The 25,413-nt window shown below is 41.3% G+C and overlaps 1 protein-coding gene across 1 annotated transcript in view; it reads right to left on the reverse strand.

Moving 5' to 3' along the window:
* ERGIC1 (endoplasmic reticulum-golgi intermediate compartment 1) overlaps positions 1–25,413 on the reverse strand; it is a 61,350-nt gene that overhangs the window by 33,904 nt on the left and 2,033 nt on the right. Inside the window, exon 2 of the mRNA XM_072873836.1 lies at positions 4,594–4,655. Coding sequence (XP_072729937.1) covers positions 4,594–4,655 — 62 coding nt within the window. The remainder of the gene's footprint in view (positions 1–4,593; positions 4,656–25,413) is intronic.

The following is a 25,413-nucleotide window of genomic DNA, read 5'->3' on the forward strand; positions in this document are numbered from 1 at the left end:
AGGGATTGACTTTCAAAGCTCCTCAATGCTTTTGCCAGTCTTCAAACTACATAGTCAGTTTTCAACCTGTAAAAGAGATTACTGAGGGTGGACACGAGAGGGGTGTATAAAATCATGAGCAGCCTGAAGGAGATGAATGGGGAACAACCACTCACTGTCTCTTCCAGTATGGGAATGGGAGGGAAGGGGGAGGTTAAGAACAAGAGGAGGTTTTCCTTTACACAACACCTAATTAAATTATGAAAATTCTTGACTATGGATGTTGGGGACGCTTAAAAAAAAATAAAGTTTATAAGATTTCAAAAAGGAATCAGACATGCCCTGAAGAAGAAATCCATTGAGGGCTACGAAACACAAAGGAACCACCTCTAGCTCAGGAAGTTCAGAACCACCAACTGACCGAAGCTTGGCGACATGTTTAACTGGTCCTCATGCTCTTTCTCAGGCATCTGCTGCTGACCAGTGGCTGGCAAGAAGATACTAGGCTACATGGACATTCGCACTGACCATGGCCGCTCTTGTGTTAAATTCTTCTTGTACACGTACATTTTCAGGGCGGGGGGTGTCTTTGGCATGAGACTTATGTGAAAGTCTTGTGTTAAACTGTCTCTGGAGCCAATGTTTTTTCAGACACAGAACGTGAACTCCCCTCCTTAGCGTGAAGCTGCAGGCATATACGATGTTCCCAGCATAAGAATTTACGCACACAGTGCTTCAGCTGCTTATTTCATAGTGAAGGACTTTACTTGCTTCCATGCAAATGTGCAGTTCCTGCCACCCACATTTGACAACTGTATTATATTTGGGAAAGTAGATTAAAGGCTAGGATCAGACAGAATAAAACAATTAATGCATAAAGCTTAGCTTAACTGCAAGAGCACTGAGATGTTCCCACAGAGCTCGAAGGACCGTCTAAGACAGGTTTCTTAAAACTCTAATATGATAACACAATCAATATATCAAAGGTTGCTGGTGTTAGACACACTGGAACACACTGCTGTTGGCTAATCAGTAGTCCCAAAAGGATGGGGAATTCTCTCAAGCTTTTTTTCCCTACAGTAGCTTCAACAACCTAACCTTTTTGTACGTATCCCTTCTGATACATACCCCATCTATGTACATTCCTGACTCTTCCTCCCCGCCCCACAAGAAATGAACGAAATGCAAAGTGTTTAACACATCATACAGACTGAGAACGTGGATCCATGTCTATATTAAGGCATAAAATTAATAGTATTTATTGTTCAATGGAGCAAACTGCTATGAAGTGCAAGGAACGGGTCTTGTTACAGATGCCATGTGAATCATAACTTTGATATTTCCTGATGTGTATTTAAAACTCCAGCCTCCAAACGGCATAGAGTATTTCTGGATAATATTACCATGTGTGCATACAACATGTGCATGCAAACTATGCATCCACACTGACTGTTAAATAGCAGGATTGCTACAGCAGCTGTCCGAGTTGCAGGCCCTTCTCAAGAAGTCAGACTGCTCCTCTCCAGCCAGATGCCAACTGTCAGCCAGCCAGGGCATGTGCTGCTGCTGCCTACATACCCAAACATGGCCAAGTTGTCACCACATTAGTCAGGTCTGTTAGAATGGCTGTGTGCTGGCATCACGGACATGCTACACAGGGGTGTGAAGGCCTGCAAAGACTGGCACAAGCATCTGGTGGAAGAGGGACAACAATGGCATGACTGGCTGAGTGGCACAGGGATCGCAATGCTGCCTGAAAGAAGATATTTTTATTGAGAAAAAGGAATGAGTAACTTCTGCTCACTTTTCAGAGAAGTCCACGACAGTGGGTATGTTGTTCTACACAAACCTCACTCCACTAAACTGCAGTGGACTGTTCTTGGTTCCTTCATTCCTACTAATTTTTGATAGCCAGAAGGGTTGCTACACAGATTTGAAATATCTTGTATGCCGCGTTCACTGCAACTTTTGAAATTACAAACCCATACATAACGGAAAGACTCAATAACCCTCCAGTTGGCTTCTGAGCTTGTCTGTGTTCGAGATCGCCTGCTCTTCTCCACCAAAATACCACTTTATTCTCCCTGAGCTGCCTCTTTCCTAGGAGCTGGCCACTTCAGCCCTGGTGGTCAGAAGCAGAACTGGTACCTTCTACCTCTTTTCTTCTGTAATCTGATCTATTCCTTCTTCCCTAATAAACCTCAAACTTTTCAAAAAAAGGCCTTCTTACAATCCAAAAACTACTGTAGGAATCCTACAGTAAACCCATTCCTATTCCAGAAAGCCTTCAGCACCAAAAGTGATACTGAACTAAAGTTTCAGCAGAAATCATGTGGGAAGGGCCTAAATGAATAGTCAGCTACTACAGGCTATTTTATATCTGCTCTGTAAACCTTGGAAGGCTTAAAGAAAGCCAAAATACAGTAGCAGCCATAGTTGTTTCACATATTTACTAGACCTTAAAAGATTTTTTTTATGAAGCAGAATCTTCCCCTACCCCCAAGCCCCTAATGTTATTACAAGCTGACTTCCCTAAAGCATTTATCATGAAACCATGCAAACTTCCCAGGCTTCAAACTGGCATGGCAATGGGCTGGTCTAATTCATGGCCTCCTACAACACGCAGGATTACTGTCTTTCAAATTACAAGTCACAGGCTTGGTGAGACAGAAAGCCCATTAGGAAGGCTGCACACAAGATCCTCATATGCAAAGCTACCACAGTTTGTTGGCTGACTGTGTGGTTCAAAAGCTTATATCAGCCCGTCTAAAAACACTCTGACAAAAAGAAGGAGAACCAGTTAGAGAAGAAAATCAAAGCCTGAGAAGCTGCAAATAACAATAGAGAGAAATAAGTCAGCTAATAATTTTAAGTAAGAGTCACAGCCTTCAAGCCTTCCCACAACAGACTTATCACTTGAGCTGTTTACTGCAGATCAGAAAGCCTAACACTGGATGGCCTTTGATGGTTTTTTTGTTTCTAAAACATACTCTTTTGCAAGTGATTCATAACAAGACAACTTCTCAAAGGGAGCCCAGTTATAGTGTGGGAACTCTTAGTTTCCAAAACAGAAGAACAGGCAAGATCACTAACAAGTTCAAAGTGTTCTTTCAAAACACTAAATCTCATACGCCTCTAAATTAGCAAACAGTTTTATTCAAGCCCTTTGTTCACTGTTTCAGCATACCTAAAAGGGAGTCAACATACAAGTAATTCAGCGGTCAGGAGAACACTGAGGACAAGGATTCTCTGAAAGTAAATATTTAGAGTAATGTGCTATCTTCACAGAAGCACAGAATAGTTGAGGCTGACAGGGACCTCTGGAGATCATCCTGTCCAACTCCCCTGCTCAAAGCAGGGTCAGCTAAAGCAGGTTGCACAGGGCTGGGTCTAGTTGTTTTGGGTATCTCCAAGGATGGAGACTCCACATCACTCTGGGCAACCTGTTCCAATCTTCAACCATCCTCACAGTAAGGAGCGAGGAGTTTCTTTAGCTCACAAAGGGCTTTCCTTTGTGTCCATTGATTCACTGCTACTGACTCAGTTCTATTTGATGCCTGCTGTCACCAAGGGATATGACATCACTCACGTCAGCAATGACATACAAGGCTACTGACCCATCTACAAGAACGGATGAATGGAGCACAGCTAATGATCAAAGGAAGTCACTGTTCAATGGAACAGGAAAGCTGCATTAGGCGTCTAATTACAGGCCTGGCAGGATCAACCTGATCAATGTTTACCACTGTGCACCATGCGCTCGCTGCATATAATTGTGTGAAATTGCATTACTCAGCCTACAGCCTCCCTCAGGAGGAGGAAGGAAGGAAAAGGGGCCCAAGGCAAGAGATTTATATCAGCCGAAGTCCATGTATTGATACATGGGAGTGAGAGTGGATTGCTACCGGTGGTTTCTGACCAAGCAATTTTTCTTCTTTAAAAGCATGACAAATAACAACAAAATAATATCTCTGCTGATTAGTCCCATCTACATCGGATGAATCCCCTGAGTACGTTGTGTGAGAAATATGTGTTTCCCAAATCATCTTCACCACTGGCCACTGCATATTGCCACCCACACTGCTCGTTACTGACCCAGAACCTGGATTCCCTGTTTGCAGTAGTTTGGTTCCTCAAGTCTCTTCAGCAAGCAAATGCCTGGATATACTAACTGTGAATGCAACTGTTACCAGCTGTTTTTCACACTGACTGAGGGGATGCCTATCAGAGATAAGTAAAAAAATCTGCAGTCATCCCCGCACCAGTGTTTGGGGCAGACTCACAGCTTCTATTCATGGGAAGACGCTAGCAAAAAGCTCTCCAGCTACTTCAGTAGCTAGCAGAGTGGGTATTTCAGTGCTAGCTTTTATGAGCTCCCTTTCATGACAATATATCTGTACTACTTTTTGTTGTTGAGATTCTGAATCCATGCAAACTACTCCACCGTTTAGTACAACCTGACAGATTGGGCAAAATGGGCTGTCTAAGCAACAAAGGATACCCTTTCCACTGTTTAATATCCCTTTAAAAAAAATCCCCGGAGACAGAGAAGCCAAACGATCTTTAATTTTAGACCAGGGGTATGCAAGGACATCAGAAAGAAGTGTTACTTACTAATAGCCCCTGTGTAGGTTGGCTGTGTAAGGTCTTTTGGCACCTTCCTGTAGATGTCAAACCTGAAAGAGGAAAAGCAACAGCCATAAAACAGGTGGAACATTTCCATACATTTCATCTCCCCACAGGGATGAATGATGCTGAAGTTTTTCCATCCAGCTTTCCAACAACATTTTTTCAGTTTGCAGAAGGATATGAGAAGGAAAAAAACAAAACAAAAAAATCCTTCTTCTTTTGTACAATTATGTAACTGTGCTCCTTCTTGGCTCCAATTTCCAAAGTAATTCTCTCCACCTCCCTCCACCTTGCTGTCATGGATCTGTGCAATCTGAACTGTGAGAGATGCCAGGGAAGAAGTCGTGCTGGACAAGTTTACAGACCACCGTAAAAGGAAAAGGATACTCTACAGACTCCTGAATAAAGAGGCCTGGCAAAAAAAACCAGTGAGACACAACCTATATTGCCCCTTGTAGTTTGTATCCTGCAATAGCCAGAAACTGGCAATACCAAAGTCAGAAATCAAGGTGTTGAGACAAGAAACCTGCCCTTGGACACTGGATACACAAGAGAAATTAACCCAAGAAGTTTGCTACTCCCCCAGCACAATCTAGTTTAATATTAGACTGTTGTTTTGATTCAGTCATCTCTTTTAATATCCATATGGCTCAGCTTTGCTATTTTAAACTTTCCATGGTTAAACTTCCACTGCCCTTATGATGTTAGCTGTATTATTTCCTACAACCTTGTGTTCCTGCACATCCAGCCACAACGCAGCTCTGACATCAGTTTTTCCACCACTCAATAAAAATTAATTAATGCATTAAAAACACACACACCCCCCCTAAAGAAGGAAGTGACTGGTTCTCCCCCAAAACAGACTTTTTTTGGATATACCACAAGTGGGTGAGTTTTGATGCTTTTTCCAGCCCTGGAGAGGCATGAGAGACACTGGCTTCCAAATTCCTATTCTATACTACACCAAGATGAAACACTCCCATGTTTAGTCGGTAGTTCCTACTACACTAGATATTATACTGAGAGTTTAAAAACTAGATCATCTTCCTTTTCTTCACTCTTCATCTGATGAGATCACTTACAACTTGCAGGCACTCTGGGTGAACAAAACAGCATTTGCCTTGCATGAGATTAGAAGGACACTGTTGCTGTGTTTCAATCAGCAGTTGAAGCTGGAGGAAGGAAGGGTGAGAGAGGGAAGGAGAGCAGATATAAAGGGTACCCAGCTCAAGTCCTGAACATGCTTTGTAATCACTTAACCATTCCAATCCACTGTGATACACTTGATAGAGCATGCTGCACAGGATATGCATTGGAGCTGTATATTTTTATGACTCTGTTCATTGTCATCTCCTAAATAGATCAGCAATATTCCTGAACCAAACAGTCCATTTATGGCTCTCCAGCTGCCCTGAGAACATCTGGAAAGTGCTGTTTACATTCTTTCCACATACACCAAAGCAACAGCAGCAGTGGATGGTAAAGCAACCCAGAGTAGCTGATGACATCATGGTCTCACAGGCAGAGGAAGTAGCTGATCATTCCTGCTCACAGCCTGTTAAATGCCAAAAGCTGGCGTCGTCTTGCCAAAGCCACAATAATAGATCAACAAGGCTAAAAAAGCTGAGAGAGAAAGAAAAAGAGAGCGAGAGCAAGCACATGAACAAGCAAGAACTGCTGAGTGTGAGTGAACAATTAGAAATAGGAAATAGCTCTATGCTGGATTCAGTAAAAACAGCAGCATGTGGATGCTATAAAAGGAAATTTGTTCTTACAATGAGAAATATTTACTAGTATTAACATGACCCATCACAGGATTAAAAAAAATAAAAATCTAGCTTTTTAAATAACTCAGTGGAAAGTTGATGTCATGGCAGGGTTCCCTTCTCTCAGACTGCCATTTTAATCACATAAGTAACAACCAAACCCCACAAATTAAGTTTTACATTGCGTAAGTAAGCAAGGATTAGGCAAAGACACTACAGAAAGTGATCAATGGCTCCCAGCCACATTTATCGCCTGGCTTTAAGTGCTTAAAAGGCATTCCACCCTCTCTGTGCTATTCTGCTTCCCATCTCTTCTACCACAATGTTACATTCCCTTTCTCTTCTACTACCATGACACACATCTATAAAGGGCTTTAAGCAAGTCTCTGGAGCTGATTTGCCTGGTGTTTTGAGAACTCTTGGGTCTATACTTACAGGCTCAAGCCTCCCTGCAAGCACAGTACAGCACATTCGCAATCAGCAGTCCTTCATCTGTCATGAGGCCCTTAATGCACTTTAAGGATCACTTAATGTATGAGCACAGTGAGCGTACACACCTTGCTAGGCAAAGAACATCAAGCAAACAGCGTCCCAGCCTTGAACTTACAGTCTAGAGGCATGTACAAGAAGAGTACAGAACAACCCAGGAGAACTGCATAAAGCTTTAACGGCTTTGTTTTGTAGAATTAACACATTTTTAGATAAGGACAGATGCTAAGGAGTCACACAGAATGAAGAGTGGACAATGTATGCAAAAGAGGCAGTGAGAGCAGACTGGATGGTAGGGAGGAAGGAGGAAGGCTCAGTTGAGATCTTATGGATGAATGCAGAAGCTTGAAGGATGACATCCAGAACCTGACTCAAGCAGCAGAAGGGAAGGCAAGCAGGGGAGGTGTATTTAAACTTGCAGAAGGATGCTGAAATGATCAAAACAATTAACATTAACAGCAAGGGAATGGAAAGAGACAAGTTTGGAATAAGAGACAAAAAATGTTGGCTAGCTTTTGCTCACTGACACATGATACCAGTAAGTCCAAGAGACTACCAAAGCAAAAGAAAAAGGACTGGGTATGTGCATGTATCCTGGAAGAACATTCATCTGCTTGGAAAATACACGCTCTGGATTACGCAGGTTTATACTTTGGTAAAGGAAAAATACTCTTCAGGGTATGAGGCATCTTCCCATAAAGCATCTGATACCGGCCACAGCTTGAGAAAGTACAATTTATGTAGTCTGATCCAGGATGTTGGAAATAGTAGTTGGGTTTAGGCATTCAGAGAAGGGCAAGTTGGAAGCCCAAAAGGATAGCAAGACATCAAACTTTGAAGAGAATGATGGAGATGCTGGCATGGCCAGGAAACAGAGCTATCTTGTTAACTCTGATTTAAACTTTGAGTTAAAAGAAGATAAAAATTGCAGAGGATTCAATGACAGCTTGAAAAGTATGCTTCTGAGACACAAGAGAGAGGAGATCCCAGCAGTAAGTAGAGGATGGAACCCCAAAGAATGCCTCATTAATTACATATAATTCTAATAAATAAGTAAATTAAGTAAACTCAAACAAATACGTGAAGTTGACAAGAGTTATTGTAACAGGAGACCCTAAGCCCCAAGAAATCAGAGGCTTGTGAAAGCCACAGCTCCTATCAGACCTAAGGGTTAAAAATCTGATTAACTTCTAGACTCCACTAGATAAACCCCTCTCCTCTTGCCACCAGCTTCTTGCCTAGTCACAGAGCTCAAAGCAATTTCAGGGGAACACTTACACTGTTCTGGGAAGAGAAAAGAATGAGGATTAGACACCACAAATCATTTGTAATGTATGAGGGAGGAGGCCATAGAGTTGTATGCATGGTAAAGGGGAACAGGTTTTACTTGCCCTCAGGTCAGATGTTCCTGCAAGCACCTGCAGTAAAAATTCCAATAAGCCTCCAGGTTGCTGAGGCATTGGTCACTTGGAAGAGTATTTGTACGCTGGGAACAGAGAGGAACCTTGTGCTCTATATATTGCAAAAGCTGCCTTACAGTTTTCTGATACTGGCACATTCAAAGCAGTGGAAGATATTACTAATGCTGGAGGAAAACTGGATGTTAAGAAAGGTTATACCAGCCAGCTCATAACACAGCGAGACACACTGTACTACACTGTGAATATCCACTTTGATAGTCTTGTAGTCATATCCGAAATGACCATGAGAAACCAGGGTGTAGATTTACAGCATGTTCACTGCCTTGCACTAACTGCTAAGTGAGCTCTCTTAACCTGCAGTACTGTGCAGCAGTTTACCCCACTTTCACACAGGGATACATTAATTTACGCTTACAAAGCATGCACACATACGGTTTCCACAGGACAACCAGTGTGTTATTTATATCTAGCTTTTGGCAACTTTCTTCCTTCGCTCAGAAAGGCAAGACTTGTAAGACGAAGTAGTATCTTTGAGTCAATCAACTGACATAGCTGCAGAGTGGAAACAACAAACTTTTTGCTAGGAAAGCTCTTCCTCCAGGTCATACATATCCTCATAAAGGGAGGCCTGGACCTTGCAATACCAGAATACAAGGCTAAATTTAGAACTAGGCTGTCATCAGTATAACAAAGGAATTTCCTGACACATCTAGTGTATCTATTGTCTCTTCTTTCAATGGAGAGCATGGTTGCAAACAAAGAAATAAAAAAAGGCTGTTTGGCAATGTCAGAGTTTCGCAGGAAACAACATTCATAACTAACATCAGGGAATGCTACAGTACTTTTTTCTCAATTCAATGCTGAAAGGACATAACCAAAAACTTTCTCACCTCCCTGACAGGAATGTCAACAAACTGGTCAAACAGCATTGTAAAGAACAACAGCACAAGGATCTTTCTTGCATAGGTTCAAACACAGAATTCACAAACCTTAGGATGATTACGTGCAGTCTGAGGCAGAACTCCAGCTGTCTGATGGACAAGTGTGCAACAGTCCTCTCAGAAACATAGAAATTACATGTTTGGTCTCATCTTACTGCAATTGCACAAGTGGACAGTGAGGTAAAATTGCAGATGGGAGCACCTCAATGGAGCCAAACAAAAGGGTTGCAGATTTCAAGTGCCAGTAAGTATTAGATGGACTTCAAAAGCTGTATCTAGACTAATGGGCTGTTGCTATTCAAACATTTTTCTTCTTCAGATAGAAGTATATGCTCTTCGTGTTCACTTTTCAGGATCTCCTAGAGCCACAGAAAGCGTCAAAGTGTTTAACAAGCCAGAGGCAGATGCAGTAGTGCTCATCTGAGTGGGACAGCCACAAACAATCATGTCCAAGGCTGGCTACGCAGAGGCAATGGTAGGTCGAATCCAATAGAACAAAGCAAGTTGACATCATCAGCCCTGGGGTGATTCCTGACTTTCCTTTCAAATCTGTCTGATTGACAGTGCAAGATGGGTGACAGGGAGGGCAGAAGATGTCTACCCAAACACCGCGGTTTTTTCTAGAGTAGATACTTCAAATGCCTGCCCTGAGAACAGGGATGAGCTCACTCCCTCAGCAGGAGCTGCTATGGGCAGGGCTTCCTGCCAGAGCTTGCTTTATATACACCTGAACAGTTTCAAGTCTGGATCTGAAATAGTTCAGGAAATGAAGTAATAAATACATTATTTCACTGAAGATTACTCTCTCCAAACAGAAAAATCCTCTCTGACATCTTTGGAGTCTGAAAAGAGCTTCATTAAAATACTACAGTAACATCGCTGTAAGATGCTGTTAACTTTTTCATGAGCAAGAAGCAAAGAACTTGAGGCAATTAAAAAAAATACTTGTAAGTCTAACTAACTAGACGGTGGTTAAATCTGAATGTCTTGTAGCAAAGGGAAACTCTGATACCTAAAGGAGTTCAAGTCAGAGAAGGAAGAACATTAATTCCTCCTTCAGTTTACTGCATTTGTTGTAACCCTCAAGCGTGCCCACCGCTCCCCAGCACAAAGGAGCAATGCACTGGCCATGTCACCTAGGCCAGACAGCCAGAGCACAGCTTAGAAATCTCCCTATACTACTGACTCACTGTGTGGAGCCATTGCAGAGACAGCAGATGCTTCAGCTCTGGCTGTGGAGCACTGAACCACAACTCTGGAGTGAGCAGAAGTGGGATGTTTTCATGTACCTTCTGCAAGGTCTGTTTTTACTGATTTAACTAAGAGGCAAGGGAATGATTGTTTTGCAGCTCTTGGACTGTATTTTGGATTCCAGTTAATCAAGCAACCAAGCAAAAGTGCAACACATTCACATGTGGCACTTGGTCACAGAACAGAATTCAGGCACTGTAAGTCAGCAGCAAACATTAATTTTCATCCCTTTCCACTCCTCAGATGATTCAGAAATTTAGCTTTAATGCTCACAGACAGGGGAAAAACATTTTTGTTATTCAGGCAGATTATGTTTTTCCCCAGAAGAACTGAATATTTAAACATTAGTCTTCTTTTTGAACCATGCTGGCTCTATCGTAGGTACGTCTGCAGCACATACTGAAAGGGGGTGCTGTTTAGAGGACACAATCATTCATTACAGCAAATTACATTTCTGATGTCAAAGATGATTTAAAAAAAAAAAAATCAATATAATGGTTGACACTCCACCTTTAGCAGGTCAATGGTGGCGTAAATAAATCATGTCATCTTGTCTTAGCAGCAAGGGTCCATGGCTGTGATTCACACAGAACAATGTGGGTGTTGAAACAACACTTGATTCTTCACCTCCCATATTAACCAGCTTTTAGAAGTGGCATCTATTTTTCAGCAGATACCACATTTGAAGTTGAGGTCACTAATTCCTGGTGACATTACTCACTATCAATAACGAGTCCAGTGCACAGTGAACAACTACCTTAACTTTATTGCACATCAGTAGCTTTGAGATCTCTTTGAAAAAAACAGATGGCCTGGTGCTGCTGAACCAATTTGCTTCATTAACAAGTAAACCACTTGAAGTGACTTGCAAGTACAACACATTTAACAGCAGAATTGTAACTTCACTATTAAGTTAACCAAATAACTGAAAATTTTACAGCAGATTTGACTAAACTAGACAAAGGGGAGATTATTGAGTATAGACACAAAAAGTTAACTTTGAAAATACTATAAAGATTATGTTGCTACTGCAGTAAGAAATTTGAAGAACTGCAGAGCCAGTGCATTCCAACATGCTGCACATTGGAGACCCAGTGCTGGATAAGTGCTCATTCATTATGAAAAGCGAGAAACATCTCCATCATAATCTGTCAGATACCATAATGTCTCTCAAAAAGAAGAAAAAGGACATGGGGGAGATGTCCCTAGGGTTTCCAACATACAGGGGAAAACCCAGATAAGAAAAAGCCAACTGGTGAAGCCTTACAGCCTGAACTGTTCCAAACAGCTTTTAGGGTCAGCAAAAACTCCATCCCTGATTGCTTCCCTCTTGGCAAGAAACACAACTGCTCTGAGAAACAGAGGGGCTGCAGACAGAAAAAGAGAAAGGCAAGGCACCTACGACACATACACAGAGGGACAGGTTGCTTGTCTGAAGAAATTAAGAATAATACACCTTCCCAAGCTGAGATGGCTTCCTGGATCAACAAAAGCCCTTGGTCAAACATCACTTCAAGTTTAAATCACAGCACAAAGGAGCAAAGAAATAATAAACCCTGTCTTCAATGGCAGTCAGCACTTCAGTGGGAGGCTGTGGGGCATCGACATGGGCTGTATTACTCTGATTTCTGTTCAGATTCCCTTTTCTCATACAATATTTAAATATCTGCAGTACAGGTTAATTCACTCCCAAGATAGCTGCGTAAGTCAGAAAGCAGGAATAAGCCTGTCTTTTCAGAACTGTTTCAAAAGCAAGACTGTGTCACACTAAAACCACTGTCCCTTTCATATACCAAGCAAGCAAGCTCTAGAACCTGGCACGCCAGCTAACACTGAATTTGCAGGCCAAGCTTTCTGTTCTACAAAGAGAAACAAGATTAGGCTGGCCTTTTAAGAATAATTTCATGCAAGAAATGTTTCCTTGCCACTGCACAGGGGAATACAAGCCGGTTAAAGCAGTTTTCAAAATTTCTTTCCCCTTGTGCTTCTACCTGTGTGCTGGTAATGCCCTTACCCAGTTTAACAGCAAGTAGCACAGCTCCTGCAAACTGGAGATGCTTTCAAGTGCAATATTGCTGCTGTTTTTTCCCCATTTGTCAAGTCCTTCTTACAAACCAAAGAAAAGTGAATCAGAGTATGGCTGCAGGCCTCAAATATCAAGAATCCAAGACAGCTTGATGTCAGTTATTTCTACACACACACGCCAATTCCTGACTAACGTAACAAAGAGCTTGCCTGTTCCTTACAAAGTCCATTCATTATGTACTCATCAGTAAATGGAGTTACAAGGTGGAAGAGAGAATTTCTACAGTTACACACTGTACTTGCCATGTTCAAGAAATATAACGACAGAGAGGTATTCCATGCAGAGTAGGCACATTGAGTTTCAAAAAACTCATTCTTAAAAATAAAAAAAAGGGTCGAAAGAAGATCAAGCACTCTATCTGTTAACTATACTGGGTTTCTTTTTCAGGTGGGCAGAAAAACTGCTGCACAGTGCTTTTCTAGGAACATATATTCATTCAAAACAACAACCCCAGACTGCTTTTGATGAAAACTACATGCACTGTGAAAGGTACAAAAGAGCAAGGCAGCTGCTAAACACAACCTTGGACAGTCAAGCCTATGCCAGTATCCATTTCATCTTCCTTAAGAGTCATCTTGAGGCAGCTCTGTCTGATAACAGGTTAGAAAACATCTAGTGTCTTCTCTTCTTTGAGAGCATCTACCATTTAGACATTATAAATAAATTCATTTTTAGGCCACATCCTTCTGAATTACACCAGACTCTTTAATTACTTCACGCAGACATCAGTGAACCCAGCCAACTAATAATTTCTATTCATCTGCCATTGAAGAGACGAATCATCCTTAACTTTGAGAAGGATTAATTTTCGCTGCAGACAAGGACATAATCTTGCGATTTGTCACTCTACACACTTTTATTCTTCCTCTTACCGTTTCCCATCTGCCTCCTCAAACATTTCTGTTATATTGCTGTATTACAGACATATGATTCAGACAGCAGAGATGGTTCGTTCAGTCACCTTTATTTGGTTCCCCACAGAAGCTGTACATCTGACGTGGAGACAGACAACCAGCTCTTCCCACAAGATTTGTATAGCTGTATCTATTTTTAAGTCTGTCATTTCATGACAGAAAAGGTGCATTAGCAGTTCAGGAAACCAAAGCGAGTGTGAAGTGGGGAGAGGAGAATGAGCAACCTCAACCCCACTTCAGGAAACATGTTTAAGTGCACATGAAATGAGCTGGAACGATGGCTCTGAAGAGTTTTCAACCAGTTCGCAGTACGGGCTACTGCACAACTTTCTTTCCTCATACTACTGCTGCTACCACCTCTGGAAGAAGCATCCCCAGAGACAACAGAAGAGTTTATGGACTATGATTCATTCAACACCTGCTGCTATTAAGGCACTTAGCAGAGATACCACTTATAGTTGAGAATCCAGCAATTTACTTTGCATAAAATGCTTTATCATTTATGAGGAGGACATGGGAAGCAGGAGGAAACTCAGTCATGATAAATATAAGTTGGATTAAGTCCATCTGACATTCAAAGACAACTGTGCACAAACAGACTCCATTTTCTCTCTCCAGGAAAACTTTAGCAGAGGTTGGTGTTACAAAGAAGAGATCAGAATTTAGTCACCTTGCCTGTCTGAGAGGCTTCCTTCTGCGCCCCCAAATCAGTGTAGCTTGGAGGCAGATGGAAAAAAAAAGATTAAAAAAGAAGCCATGTGGGATATCTTCTATGTGAATTCGTGGAATCAAAAGGAAGCTATGGGGAGACTGTTGTCAGAGCAAGATCATTGAGGCTGGAGACTAACAGCAGAAGGGAAACACCCTTCCAGCAGTACCTACTGGTATTTCTAGAGAAACCTTCCCACCAAAGGCATGCTCTTTTGTGTCAAGGAGCATTTGCATCTTTGCAATCTGCTGACTGCTCAGGCAGAGAGATGTCCATCATCTAACCAAAGCTTAAGAATCAGAAGTGCATAAGAGAAAACCTGCCTCCCCAACAGTGCAAGGTACCGTGGTGTTTGTGTTCATCGACATGTTTTAGATGTTTCATGAAGCAACTCAAGTGAAAGAGCTGGCTTACAGAGAACACCTGCTGGAACACCCAGTAACTGGCACTCCCCATCCACCTCCCCATACTCCACAACACAAATATGAAGTAAAACAGATTCTCAGGCTGTAGCTACTAGACTAAGAAAGGAAGAAATTGCTGCCCCAGGACTTTATCTCTCTGCTTCTTTAATTGAGACAGACATTTAAAAAAAAAAAGAGAGAGAGATTACAAGGTGCTAGAAAAACTAAGAGAAACTAGGAAAGCATATAGAATACTCCAATGCTACTAGAAGAACAAAAGATTTTAAACCACAAAATCAAATCACTTAGCTAAGAGCTTAAAAAAAAAGTTGTTTAGCAGGCAGCAACTGTTTCTCTGTTTCCTTGGGTCACTGCTCTCAAATAGTGACTTTGGGGCAATTCATCCCTGCTTTGTCAACAAAGCTGCCTTAACAGCCTTCGAATGCTGGGCAGTAGGAGCAGGCCAACCACACCAACTGAACAGCACAAGCCATCAGGCACTCAGCCATAGGTGGTCACTGCAGTAGCTTTTAACCTCTTCAGAGGCCATTTAACTCTAAATAAAAACAAGCAGGCTTATACATACGTCCTCACTCCACCAAACGCAGACAGGCACCTCTAACACACAGCGTACCTTTCTGGCTTTGTTCCTTACTACGAAGCACATCAGACACTTGCAGTAAGATCTTTAAAAGCAGAGCTGTTACTTTTACATAATGGATAAATCTAAACCCACCAATTTAGATTTCAATATGACTGTTCTAGCTGAGGGAAATGTAAAGGTAGAACAAACAGCACAGCTGAGTTGGGTTTGCACACACAGTGCTCTTTTGATTAACAAAAGACCATCTACTTACAAAATAAAAATAAAATCCCAGGCACCTGTTTGAAGTTGTTGGGGGGACTTTTATTGTTCACAGTTGTTAAAACCATACCTAGAACGACTGACCAGGACCAGAGAGAAAAAGATCAACCTCTTTACTTGTTAAATTGATTTTATTCAACAGTGTAACAGCAGGCTGACTCCTAGGGTATGCAGAGATGGCCTGAAAGACTAGTACCCCATTCTATGTGCCTAACAACAGAATATTTGAAATAATCAAAACAGTAAAGAAGATGGCGCTGGAGAACAGCTAGTATTTGGGACAATGATGATAAAGGAACAAGTGGGGCAAGACTCCCCTCTGCCTAGTGACCCAGAGAGGGGTTGGACATCATCAGACTCTCCTGGGAGAGAGGAGAGGAATGAGCAGACGGCTGGACGGGTGACACAGGAAGCTACTCAGCAATTTTGTGGGCTGGATTATGTACCCCAGAAGCTTGAAAGCTGCTACAAAAAGAAGTCAGACCTAGTCTGAATAACAGTTTGGAGCAAGTCCCTAAACTAGGAAAGCATGGGCTTGAGAGAAGATGCAACCCCTGAGTAAGAGGGCTGGAGACCTCTAAATGACAGAGAGAGGGAAGCTATCTGAAGCGCCGTGTTCCCTCCAAAGTAATGTCAGAACGCAAGAGGATCAGATCTCCTTCTCTCAGGGACATTGGAAAGAGCATTAAAATCCAAAGACAAGTTGGATTTACAGATCCAAAGAAGTTCTGTTAGAACTAATTCTCTTGGATTATTTTGTTTTGTTTTTAATTGGGAAAAAAAGACATGCTGTTCTTGATGTTATGTAAAACGTCTCTTACTTTACTCTAAAAAAGCAGCGACTTCCAACTCCCTATGCATTTTCAACCTCTTATGGTCCTTGCTGTACCTGTTCTGGACAAAAATCCAGAATTTTGTTCCACAGATCTATCAGAGAAAGAAGAATTTCTACACACCAGTAAATTAACTCTAAAACAGTCCAAAGGAAGTAGAGGTGCCTTATTCTAACGCCTTCCTCTATACACGTATAGGAAGCACTATTTTTTCTATTTTTATGGAGAAATATTAGTTTTAGATTTCATTGTGAAATCTGTTCTTTAGATCGTGCTGCTTTTCTTCCCATCCAAAGGCAAGTGTGTGCTCTGACAACTCTGCAAGAACACTTAGCTCCTACACAATCCAGCACAGACAAAAAGTAATGACTCTTCTTCCAACAAAGTAGGTGAAATCTATCACCCTCTTTTATAGAGTGGGAAAACAATGGCAAGAAGCCAGCAGCAGAGGAAGAAAATAAGAACTACTGACTCTGAGCACTTCATTTTGCGATTGTTAATTCTTTGTTTAAATGAAATTTCTAGGTTTCCTGTCTGACGGCAGATGAGAATATAATGTACAGAGAGCGGCTCAGGACAGCCTCTGGGACAGCCACACTGTGATCCCACGGATGGGGTGCAGCAGTGGGAGCCAACAGACCTGAATTCTGTTCCGCTCCCAGCACTGACTCACTGCGTAATTTATGTTCCAGTCAATTAAATCTTTCTTCTTCATTTTCTAGAGTGGCACCTGGTGACATTTGCCCCCTTTTCATCAAGCACGTTGAAATCTACAATTGAAAAACTCTGCAGAAATATGAAGGATTTCCGACCAAAGTTCCAACTTCTTTGAAGATCTGTACAAGTAAAGCTCCAGGAAGATGTGCCTATGAAAACAAACCGAATGCGTACCGCAAGAGCTAAGCCTTGTTCAGTAACAGGGCTGTGCCTAGAATGCATGTTTACAGTCTTGATCAGGACTGGTTTTGTGAATTGGGGCACAAACTTCGAAGCATGTGGAAAGTAAAATCGGTGATCCTGTTAATCTAAGTTTTACGTGGAAAGTAAACACTGAATATACAGCTACCAAAGCTTGGCCCTGAATGTGAGTTCGAGATACAAATAAAGACTCAAAGCAGGACTAATAAGCCGATACTTGTAAATACCAAGTAGTTATTAACACATTTTATAAGATTAACACCTGCGTAACAGCAGATAGTATACAAACATCATTAAGTAATCAGCTAGTCCTCATTTACACACAATAGGGTATTAACACACATACTGCAGAGTTGAGCTTTAATGGACAAACTCTCAAGGCTTCAAAATTACATTGGAAACTGTTTAATCCTGAACTACTTTGAGCAAGCTCTGATATGTGAAGAACCAGACAAGGAGGTGGAGGAGCTAATGTGGTTTTAAACTAGTTTATCTGTACTGCAAACAGGTGAAGACTGCAATTTTCAAATTCTGTATGACTGACTTTTCACTCCCATCATCACACCAGTTTTCAAAGTATGATCCTCCAAATAATTTTTTTTTGACCTGCTGACTCTCCACACTTTTAAGCTCAGGAATGAAATGCAGGAATAGGTTTCTTTGCCAGCCAGCTCCTCCCTCTTAATTCTAGTTCCAAGAACATAATGAAACTAACAGAGGAAGTTTCTGAAACAAGGAGGAGTACTAAGAACAAGAAAACAAGGTTAGCCAGGAGGACTGTCATTAATTATATAATCCAGCATTTGGGTAACTGGACATTTAGGGAAAGGGGCTGAGAGAACGTTGGAGGCATCAGCCTCTGCAGCATTATGTCATCTGGTCTGCTAGTTACTTAGCAGGTACAGGACTTGTACAGGGCAAAAAAAACCAAAACAAAACAAAACCCATTTATTTCTAGGACAAAAGACTATGAATTCTCACAACACTTGCAGAAAGAGGGCACAAAAAATGAATACGTTCTGCTCTGATTTAAATTGATTTCTTTCCAAGGAGCTAGTTCTCCTGTTTTTTCTCTTCTGCCAGCCTCCCCAACTCCATTGTGCTGTCCTGCATAACACCTTTTTGTCAACCATGTTCTAAATTTTGTGCTCTTATTCTCTCAGCACGTAAGAAGCTTGTTCCCTGTCACCCAGGAATACACAGCAATTGCTATTGCTGAAATATGCCAGAAGTGCAAACTATTTTAGGTGGCACTGAAGAATGGAAGAGAGGAAGCAGTACATCACATCTTTTTTCAAAATAAAATGTTAGGCTCAAACATATTTCAAAGGTAATTAGGAGGAGGAAAGTATTTATAATCTCAAATACTCAATGATGGAGTGAGTCTTGCCAGAAAGCATTTTATTTCCTTTTAGGCAGTGAAACGGGTGTCAAAATGAAGGATGGAAGAGAAATGTATTTTTAATAAAGTGAGCAAACTATACTCTGCTTCATCAAAACAGGAGAAAGTGTCATGAAGAAAAAATGTTCAAGTAAGAGAACTGGTATTTAAAGGGATCCAGCCCTTCACTGGACTGTAAGCAAGAGTGATTGTACTTCTGAGTGGTAGTACCATATTCTGGAAATCAGAGAGAGAGAGAATGGAGGCAGAGAGAACAGGGAACAGGATTAAGCATATATGGCCACTCCCCAAACCAAGTAAATTGTTCAGATACTTGAATGTCATACGTAGACTGTAACCCTTCCTGTCGCAGAGCCTGCATCCCCCTTAAGCTCAGAGATCCCTGCTCTTGCAGCTCCCCAGCACATCCCAGTGCCTCCCACTGTTGCATCCCCCAGACGCTTCCTCCAGCACTGTCCATCACCCATTCCCTCCTTTGTGAACCCCCCAGTCCTGAACATCTCTCCCTTTCCCAATTCGAGACTTGCCAGCTCAGGGTTCCTCTACCTCTTGCCATGTTCCTCCAGCTCCATCTCGCTGCCTACAGCTGCTCGTTCCCAGTACTGCCAGTGCTACTGGCCTCAGTAGCCAACTCCTCAGCCCTCCCCACAGACACAAAGTCCTGATCTCTAGCAGACACTTAACAAAATTCAAACTTGGACTGTGATTTCCAAGAAATTACTTACACACAACTCAGAGCAAAACCAGGACACAGCTACGGAAAAAAAGAGTTGTACCATAGTCTTTCCCATAGCTTCTAGGAATCACAAAACATAAAGACTCTGTTGCTACCTTGTACTGCTGAACGCATTGAAACAAGATCTGGTAAGATTAATTTAGCATCAGAATCATGTAAATTTTATTTGTGGATGCTGCTTTCTGAAAGGTTTAAGTCCCAGCTGCACTAGGACTGCACACAAATCAGAGATTTGTACAAAATAGCATGAACAAATATAACATCTGAAGGGGGAAAAAAAGGGGTAAAGAAAATAGCTCCATCTTCATAAGGCTTCCCTCAAAAGCATACGGGCCAATCCATACCCTACTGCATGACAGAGAGATTTCTCCGTATCAATAAGGGAAACTCCTAGACGTCTGCTAGGCTCACCATCTCGTGCTGGACCAGACCAAGAAAACCACTCCAAGGAAAAACCGTTCAGCCACTGCTCTGCAAAGTGAGCGAACAAATTAAGGTCCCCTTGAAACAAATCAGTAACTGAGGCTCAGAAAGGGATTGATACTTGCCTGAAGCTGAAAAGAGTTAAGAATAGCAGAACCCTAACTTGAGGGAGCAGACAGGGGCGTTCACTGCTGTATACACACACAACACAAAGTCTTCCTTCTCCTCCAAAGCAATTTCTATAGGACAAAAGCCATTCTTAATACACAAGATTTAGGGGCAAAAAACACACCCTTTCCCAGAGCATCCAGCAGGGATTCAAATATATTGTACTTTTTCAGTATCTAACCTAGTAATATCAATAAACCTGCAGTGACCAGCTCAGGTTCTCCTATTTATATTCCAGTCTAAGGAGATGTGAATTTCTGTATGTGTTTCTACAACTCAGTCCTATTTTTTAGTTGCATATAACTGTGTTACCTACAAGCAAGTACAACTCAAACGCATCACTTCCAAGTGAAGTTCCTGGCTTTGACTCAGTTTCCAAGAAACATCCATATTGATTCTACCCCACTACAAAAACGTGACTGATAAAGACCCAAGATAGAGCTGCAACTTGTAGTTGGGGACCAGGTTTACCAGTGTTTGTTAGTCCAGATATAACTTGTTATAATGCAGCAGCCAGATTCAGATTTCAGTTCAGTAGGGTCACATTTGATTTAGAGCAATGTGGAATCCCAGTGAGGCTCTGAGACTTCACCTTTATCAGAAAACACAAAGTCATATTTACATTACTGGCTGTACTGGTGTTTTAGCAGGCTCTCCAACCTTGTTTTATTCACAGCACACAGTGGTCTACAGAAATGGACAGCAATTAGGGAGGCAAGTGATCTGCCTTAGGATATGACTGTTAAATAAATAATAAGCAACCTGCCTGAAATCCTGTTAGTATAGTAATACGTGCCTGTCTATATTAACATAGCATTTTGAAGACTCTTAAATGCCAATCTTTCTGGCTTCTCTAGATCAAACTAGATACATCTCATTTGGAAACATCCTTAAAAATCAATCAAACAGAAAAGCAAACATCCAAACACACACAATTCAATGCAGCCAATCACACTGTCTGTCTATCTAACTGCAGTCCCTACGTGTGTGTGTATATCTCCCAAGATCACTACTACAATACTCCAACATTTCAGTATAAGGAAGATTTTGTAGACTGTGGCAAAACTGTGGTTTATAATTTTTTGGCAGAACAAGTTGTCCATTTTGAGGGCAGCTGGCTCAGTACAGGAATACCTAGACAACACTTCAGGTCTTGTGCTTGGATAGAAGACAAAAAAACCACGATTCTACTATTTCTTCTTTCATTTCAAGGCTATTCTTTTCTCATCACCTCCACCATTTGAATTACATGCCTAAAAAATACACATGCACACTTCAAAATACAAGCTCAACAACTTCCACAGATTCTCACTTCGCATTGGTGGTATTGCTTCAACTCTGTTTACAGTGTGATTCAGTCATTTTCACAGCAATGAACTATGAGGGCATGAAGAAAGCATCTGTGTCATCATTGAGTGAACAAAGGAGGACAGTTAAAATTCAGAAGGAACAACACAAAACTTTCCCGCAAAGGCAGACCTTAATAATTCTGTACTTAGTCAGGAAAAGTTTTATACTCCAACTATATTTTAAGAGAAATAATGCATTAGGAAGACTTAGGAAGAAATATTTACACACATGCATGCTATGTATAATCAGTTATTTGTGGCATAAACATCAATAGACTCTGTCTGTACAACTCTGCTTGCCCATCTGACTGCTGTGACTGCAGAATAATTTCTCAGGTGCCCTCAAAAGGCTATTGTTGAAACAAAGTTAGTCATGGTACTGCCTGGCACCAAAATCAACTTTGGTAATTACGTAAGGTGGCAGCAATACCACTTGGAAGGCTTGTTTACCAGCGATATTGCACAATGTAAAGTGGAACATGCTTGCCAGCTGTGGCTGCAGTTCAAGATGAAAATACACTTGCAGAGTTACCAGGTGCTCTGAAGCAGTAAGATAACGCTTCAGTAACTAGAGAGAAAAAGTGCAGGTCCCTTCAAAGTGTAGAGAGGCAACTATCTAACCAACAGAGAACAATGTTACAGCCACTAGTTATAAATTTAGACATTAATTTAGGAAGCAATGGGTACCAGCTCAATCACATACAGGATTTAAGATTTTGAATAAAATCATTGTACGAGTGGCAACGTCTATGGCTGTGGAAGTGAGCATGACCAGGCACAGCTTGGTACAGGGCACATGCAAACCTTTCTGATATGCCATTGCTACACACAAACCAGCAGCCACAACTCATCTAATCAGGAGAAGCCGTACCAGCCGGCCTTAGCTGTTTATTCTTCTCTCTTGTCCTCCCCACATTGTTTCAGCCAAGAACAGACCTACCTGCTGTTATCACCACCATGTACCATCTATAGGAGAGGCACTGAGACCTCATTTGTAAAGTAAGTTCAGCGAGTAATTTTGCAAATGAACTAGTGTGTGTTAATGCAGCTAGCTAAACAATGTGTTGGGAGAGAGCAAGGAGGTGGATGGAGTACAGAGCACCACGATCTGATGAAAAACACGGAGCTGGTTGAGACTTCACAAAGAGATTCCAAATTAAAACTCCTGAGCAAATACGTACATTTCCACTAACATTTGATATTTATTAGGTAGTGCCAAAACATCATGTAGTCACCATTTCTGCTTAACAATTGGCATATGTTCAAACACAGACTGAACAAATCCCATACAAGTTTAAGTGAGGGGTTACAGAAAGGGGGTTGAGGGGTTTGAGGGATTACAGAAAGATTTTAAGTCGTGACCCTCACAAACCTATAAAAAGAAAAATGGTAGGATTACGAAAGACAGCTTTGTTCCCTCTTTTCTTAAGCCTGAAGACTAAAATAAAGCTATTTTCCTTAGGCTCACAAGTGAATGAGAAATTGTTGTCCAAGGGGTTGCTTAGTTTGGAAAAGATTTTTCTCCTTCGACTCCAAATCACCTACAGTCTACCGGTCTGCCCTCACTAATAATCTGGTCGGGAATCAAAGGCGGACAAACAGACCTCCCTGATGTTGCTGAAGCAGTCTGTACCACCGGTTTCGCAACTGTGCCAGGTCAGATGTCTTGAGCATCAGTTTGCATACTAGCCATCACAACCCTTAGGTCTAAATTAAAATCAAACATACTGCCTCTCCTAAAGGCAATAAGGTTGGAAGTGTGTCAGCTTTGGTTTAAGACTGGACAATTTGATTTAAAAAAGACATAGACCTGCCTGTGTCCCAAAGCAACAAAAATGTTGTTTATATCCGAATCAGAATACCCACATAAAAAGTATCATTTATCACAGATGTGCCAAAGAACAGCTGACTATCGGGGCCCGTTGTACTGTGCAGATGGAATAAGAGTCTTTGCCACAAAGAACTCCCACTCTAAATCAGCATTTAAATCTAAATCCCTTCTAAGCCTGGCTCCTTTCCCATGACCTCCAAAATCCAGGTATAACACTGTTATTTCATTCAGGTTATCAAGCCGTAAAAAACAACAACAAAAAAACAAATGAAAAACCCCTAATTAAAACATCATGATGATTAATCATGGGAAATAAATTCTGAATTTCTCAGTTAAATATAAAAATAAGGATTCACGGATATTTGCCACTCTATGCCAAAAAAGTGGCCAGGGCACAACTGAGAATTGCCCACAATTAGAACAAAAACTTGATTTCAGAGTGGTCTATTTTAGTTTTTCTCAGTCTAATCAGTTAAAGCTACCAAAATAGTTCAGAAGTTTCAGTATCTACTACAAAGCCATCAGTAACTCATGCAAATAGGCAGATGCCAAGAAAAGCCAACAGATTCAAGAGAACTTGCAGCAACGTTTCTCTCTACCATGTCCACGTCCAGTGCACCGGAGTCACTTCATTTTTACTTCTGTAATTCTCAACACCAGACCAGTCTAAAGTCCAGCACTGGCATTCACTGCTGAGCTAAGCCTCCCTGCTAACTGGATCACACAACATGTGAGAAACCTTCTGGCCCACAATCACCATTCAAGATGACCCAAGCTTACAGTTTAATCTAATTATGATTTTAACCATCCACAGATGCTGCAGGTACACAGGTGACACCAGGTCTTAAAGGCTCAAGGGGGAAATAACCTTTCAGCTCCAGCAATATAACTCAAAATCCCCAATCAAATAGGTACGAAGCTGCTTTGCTGACATAAGTTCTAACAAGACAGAGGGAGAGACAACAAGGAAAAATCTGGCTGTCTCTTGCAGCCAAATAGGTTTTAAAAAATAAGAAAGAACCAGGCCTTCCGGAAATACAAACTGATTTAGTAGTTCTGTAGGAGGGCTGGTGTCTCGTGACATGCATCAAACAGACCTGTACTGAAGGCTCCAATCTGGAAGCTGAAAACTTGGTTCCTTACCAACATCACAGCAGGACTGTAGAGATTAGTGCGAATGAAATGCTTTGAAAAATGAAAAGCGTTAGCTTAAGTACTAAGTATTATTAAAACCCTAAAGATACCTGGGACAGAATAATTATTATTCACTTGAAATTACTGTGAAAATATTATTTTATTTATAAATAATACATTTTAGTTTAGGAAAGGGAACCATTGGTAAGCCATGAAAACAGAAGTCCTACAGGAAAAAAAAAAGTACAGTACAAAAAAGTACAAGTAGCAAAACAAGCTACTTCCATATCTGATACCAATCAGTATGCCTCAGACTCTGACCCATGGAGACAACTTCCAAGAAACATGTTCAAGCACTTTGGGTTCTTCAGTCTGGCCAAATATGAACCCATAAATCTAGGAGATAGGAAAGAGATTTAGTCACATGGATGGAAATGCTTTCTTTGACTTTTAGTTAGTGAAGAATAGGGACTTTTTTGGTCATGGGCTGTTTTCATTACTTGTCATTTGTGTCTCTGTCTTCTACAGATGAGACTGTGGCAACCTATTCCTCCTAGAGCTATTTTGTGTGGAAACAGAGCTCGAGTCCCAAACTTCTAGCTGGTCTACTATGCCCCTCTCTACAGCTGATGTTAGCTGTCAATGTCCTGCCACTCTAAAATATCAAAAATAAAAGCTCTAAGTGAAGGGAAGATACAACAAAAAAAGAACTTGCCTTCCCAAATGCCCTAGCAGAGCAGTTAAGGACAGTGATTTCTTCAGATGCATTAGCAACACAGACCTGTGAAATCTGTGGCCTCCAGAAGAACACAATGCCCTTCCACTTGGAACCTCTGAATTTTGGACTCTAGAAGATACGTAGGGGCAATTTTAAAAGTTTCTTAACTATCCAACCCTCTAATCATACACAGGCATAACACCCACTTTAAAGTGTGTGCTGAGAACAGGGTGCCAAACTGTACCTGCCAAAGAGAACATCCAGTTGAAATCTCTGAAAGAAAAACCATGCATTTTACATGATTTTGCATCACCTCTTCATTCAGAAACTTACTACAGGTGGTAACCTTATTTCTTTAAGAGTATTGTATTGTATGTTCTATAGCTGTCAGGAAGTAACTGTACATTTTTTTAATGTATGCATCATACTTTACCTACCACAGTAAAA

The sequence above is a fragment of the Ciconia boyciana genome, chromosome 9 (assembly GCF_034638445.1).
Source record: "Ciconia boyciana chromosome 9, ASM3463844v1, whole genome shotgun sequence".
In the NCBI taxonomy this organism is placed as follows: Eukaryota; Metazoa; Chordata; class Aves; order Ciconiiformes; family Ciconiidae; genus Ciconia; species Ciconia boyciana.